We start from the raw sequence: 3,945 nt of genomic DNA on the forward strand, positions 1-3,945 counted from the left end.
TTTGTTGTTGTTGAGTTTTGTTTATCGAGTTGTTGCATTTTACTTATCGAGTTATTTGTCGAGCGGACGTGTTTTGTGTTTATGAGTCATTGCGCTCTGTTTAAGCAAATTTTTGTTAAAGTCTGGTTTATTTGTGTTGTTGCATTTTGCTTATCGAGTTGTAAACTTTCTAAGGTCCTGTTATATCTTAGTAAGTTGAGTTGTTTAGTTTGTTGCGTCGGTTCACTACCTGACTTAGTGATTGCACAATGCACATTTCCATTCAATTTCATTTTTGTGCAAAATAATGATGCGATACGATGCTAAAAATACAAACACCTTTTCAAAAGCTATTTCATTTCATCATGCTTTACAACAAACAAAGGTACAAGTTTTACAAAAAAATAAAACTGCCTAACAATGTGCAAAGTGCTACAAACTACTAGTAAAAAAAGAAAAATAAAGCAGGAAATAGCAGCATCAAAGTCCTCGGGAGCGGGAACGAGAAGCACTCCTCATCCTCTTCTGCGGGACAATCTCCACAGCATCATCATCATCTAAGTCAGCGCCGTCATCCTCAGGATTCCCCTCAGCCTCCTCCTCCTCCTCCCCGGCAGACGTCTCGGACAGACGATCTGTGGCCTCCTCCTCCTCCTCCTCCTCAGGCTCCACCTCCACAACGTGAGCCCTGCGTCTGCGGACCGGCCCCCCTCGAGCTCCTCGAAAAGGCCTAGATGGCCCAGCTCCTCGGGATGGCCCCGCCCCCTGAAAAGGCCCAGATGGCCCAGCTCCCCAATGAGGCCCAGATGGCCTGGCCTGCGGCTGACCGGACCATGAAGGCATCTGAAAACAAAGAATTCAATTCAAATGCATCAGTCCAAATATATACATCAGATGCAGATACAAGCAGAGGCTACGTGAAGTGAGTGCATGTAAATACAGTGTACAAGTGGGGTGTGTGTCAGATGTGCTCTACACAAATAGTCTATCGATGCAGTAGAAATCAGCATGTCATCAGAAGTATGATAAATGCCAGAAAACTGAAGGGTACCTGGATGCCCGCGATAGACAACTGTGCCTCCCTACGCAGGACCATGCCCTCGAGTGTGGCCACCAGTCCAACCACCTCCTCCATGTACCCTCGCGATGGCTACAAAAATGAGCTCATAATCATCAGTGAACAGAAGAGTGTCTAAACATCTGAATGATGAATGAAAAAGTGGAGCATACCGGCGGTGAGTCCGGATCAATGGCATATCGATCACTGGGCATCGGAGGCTCTAGCGGGATCGGGGTCGAAGAGATAGCCCCATACTGCCACGCCATCAACTCAGTAGGCATATCTGGCCATCCGACGTGAGGATGAACCGACGGAGCCGGAGGAACCGGTCTACTCCCACCTCTAGATGTACCGGCCCTGCTAGTAGAAGGGGCGTCTGCAGCCCGAGCCTGAGCCTGGCCCGAGGATGACATACCGGCAGGCCTCATCATCGGGATACGAGCTTCCGTCAATGGAGGCATCAAATATATGTGACGGTAAGTGGCGTAGTCCCCCTCCTCAATGTATAGTAAAGCATCAGTACCCAGCATGGCGCCGACTACCTCTGAGTAAGAGAGTCTGTCAGCGGTCCGCATACTGGCTGGGGGTACTGCGGGAATATCCTGAGAAAGATACCCCCATACCTGGCGCAGAAAGCACTCCCCCAGGAACCATGCCCTGCCAACCGGCCCTTCGAGCAGGACCCTATACTGGGAGATGTGCGATGCTCCGGTATACTGAAGTCGGAGACCATCACCCAGGGACACCCAGGGCTGCCATGTAATCTGCGGATGACAAATGCATAAACCGATCAGAAATCAGAATGTACAGAGCAAATCAAAGATGAAAATGAAAAGAACTGAAAGTTCTGAAGTACCTCTGAATGTCGCACAGTGTCGAAGTACTGTCGCAGGCGAAGGAGGGTCTCTCGAGGCCTCGGCCGGTGCGGGCCCTCGAATATCAATGAATATGGGGTCAAGGGAATCCCTACCACCTCCAGCTCTGGGGCTAATGATGGGAAGTATACATAGACCCATAGCTGAGAAAAGCAATGCAGAATGTAAGTACGAAATGCTGAGAGCAAAATACAGACTGTAAAAGTGCGCTGTGTGTGCAATGTACAAGTAATGAGAAGCAGAAATGTAAATCAAGGGGACAGAAAGTACCTCCCAAGCTCTCCAGTAGCCGCCAAGCAAATCGCCCCGCCCGCGGGAGGTCGCGCTCATGTAAAAGTAAAGGGTAGCCAGGCCGGCGCCACCCCAGTCATATCTGCTGACCTGTGATAGGTCGACTAGAGCGCTCAGAAGGTATAGCCCGACGGTGTTCCCTCTGTCGGCGAACAGGGTAGTCCCGAAGAGGAACATTAGGAAACCACGGGCATACTGCTCCGTCTCCTCGGGAGTCTCAGGCACCATCTCCGCCCGCCGGAAATGGGAAGAGAACCAAGTGTATCGGACTCTCCCTGAAACCCTATCAACAGGCGGGTGAGCCCCTAATAAATACATCCAGGCGGCCTCCCACTCGCCCATATCCTCATCGTAAGGGATGGACCAACCTCCGACGTCAAGGCCGGTCAATACAGCGAAGTCAAAAGGGGTCATGGTCATATCCCCGGTAGCAGAGAAATGAAAGGAATTGGTGGTGTCCCACCATCTCTCTACCAAGGCTGCCATCAATGTCCTCCTCGCAGGACAACGTGACAACCCGACGCAGAAGGGCCCAAACCCTGCCAAGTCTACCAAGTCTCTGACGCCCTCCGGGAGCTTAGCATACCAATCCCGCGCGATGGTAGAACCATATCCCCGCACACTGCGGGAACAAACCTGCATTCAGAATGAATACATGTGTCAAATAATGGGATGAAATGGGCTGTGTGCCAATGGAATGAAACGGGCTGTGTGCCGATGAAGTGAAATAAGCTACATGCAAAATCTACCTGGGCTGCGTGTTCAGAAAATTTGAAATTTGGGCTGCGTGTTCAACTTTCAGTTAAATTGTGGGCTGCGTGTTCACTATCTACCTGGGCTGCGTGTTCAGAAAATTTGAAATTTGGGCTGCGTGTTCAACTTTCAGTTAAATTGTGGGCTGCGTGTTAACTATCTACCTGGGCTGCGTGTTCAAAAAAATTGAAATTTGGGCTGCGTGTTCAACTTTCAGTTAAATTGTGGGCTGCGTGTTCACTATCTACCTGGGCTGCGTGTTCAGAAAATTTGAAATTTGGGCTGCGTGTTCAACTTTCAGTTAAATTGTGGGCTGCGTGTTCACTATCTACCTGGGCTGCGTGTTCAGAAAATTTGAAATTTGGGCTGCGTGTTCAACTTTCAGTTAAATTGTGGGCTGCGTGTTCACTATCTACCTGGGCTGCGTGTTCAGAAAATTTGAAATTTGGGCTGCGTGTTCAACTTTCAGTTAAATTGTGGGCTGCGTGTTCACTATCTACCTGGGCTGCGTGTTCAGAAAATTTGAAATTTGGGCTGCGTGTTCAACTTTCAGTTAAATTGTGGGCTGCGTGTTCACTATCTACCTGGGCTGCGTGTTCAGAAAATTTGAAATTTGGGCTGCGTGTTCAACTTTCAGTTAAATTGTGGGCTGCGTGTTCACTATCTACCTGGGCTGCGTGTTCAGAAAAATTGAAATTTGGGCTGCGTGTTCAACTTTCAGTTAAATTGTGGGCTGCGTGTTCACTATCTACCTGGGCTGCGTGTTCAGAAAATTTGAAATTTGGGCTGCGTGTTCAACTTTCAGTTAAATTGTGGGCTGCGTGTTCACTATCTACCTGGGCTGCGTGTTCAGAAAAATTGAAATTTGGGCTGCGTGTTCAACTTTCAGTTAAATTGTGGGCTACGTGTTCACTATCTACCTGGGCTGCGTGTTCAGAAAATTTGAAATTTGGGCTGCGTGTTCAACTTTCAGTTAAATTGTGGGCT

The 3,945-nt window shown here is 48.8% G+C and overlaps 1 protein-coding gene across 1 annotated transcript; it reads right to left on the reverse strand.

Annotated features, from left to right (window-relative positions):
• Window positions 1-319: 319 nt before the first annotated feature.
• LOC145789968 (uncharacterized) lies at window positions 320-2,915 on the reverse strand. The gene is made up of 5 exons (XM_082867748.1): window positions 2,185-2,915; window positions 1,896-2,057; window positions 1,210-1,803; window positions 1,031-1,129; window positions 320-822 (listed from the first exon to the last, which is right to left on the reverse strand). The coding sequence occupies exons 1-5, from the start codon at window positions 2,845-2,847 to the stop codon at window positions 460-462; spliced, it is 1,881 nt and encodes a 626-aa protein (XP_082723874.1). The 5' UTR covers window positions 2,848-2,915; the 3' UTR covers window positions 320-459.
• Between the last annotated feature and the right edge of the window lie 1,030 nt (window positions 2,916-3,945).

This window comes from Camellia sinensis, chromosome 1 (assembly GCF_055761805.1).
Source record: "Camellia sinensis isolate YWXY chromosome 1, ASM5576180v1, whole genome shotgun sequence".
Taxonomy (NCBI): domain Eukaryota; kingdom Viridiplantae; phylum Streptophyta; class Magnoliopsida; order Ericales; family Theaceae; genus Camellia; species Camellia sinensis.

What these genes read in the sequence shown, in the direction of transcription:
- LOC145789968 (XM_082867748.1), bottom strand. Translation starts at nt 2,847, where the DNA reads ATGCAGGTTTGTTCCCGCAGTGTGCGGGGATATGGTTCTACCATCGCG. An exon ending in GCTACTGGAGAGCTTGGGAG is followed by an intron (nt 2,058 to 2,184) that starts GTACTTTCTGTC and finishes TGCTTTTCTCAG; the next exon opens with CTATGGGTCTATGTATACTT. An exon ending in TTGATCCGGACTCACCGCCG is followed by an intron (nt 1,130 to 1,209) that starts GTATGCTCCACT and finishes TCATTTTTGTAG; the next exon opens with CCATCGCGAGGGTACATGGA.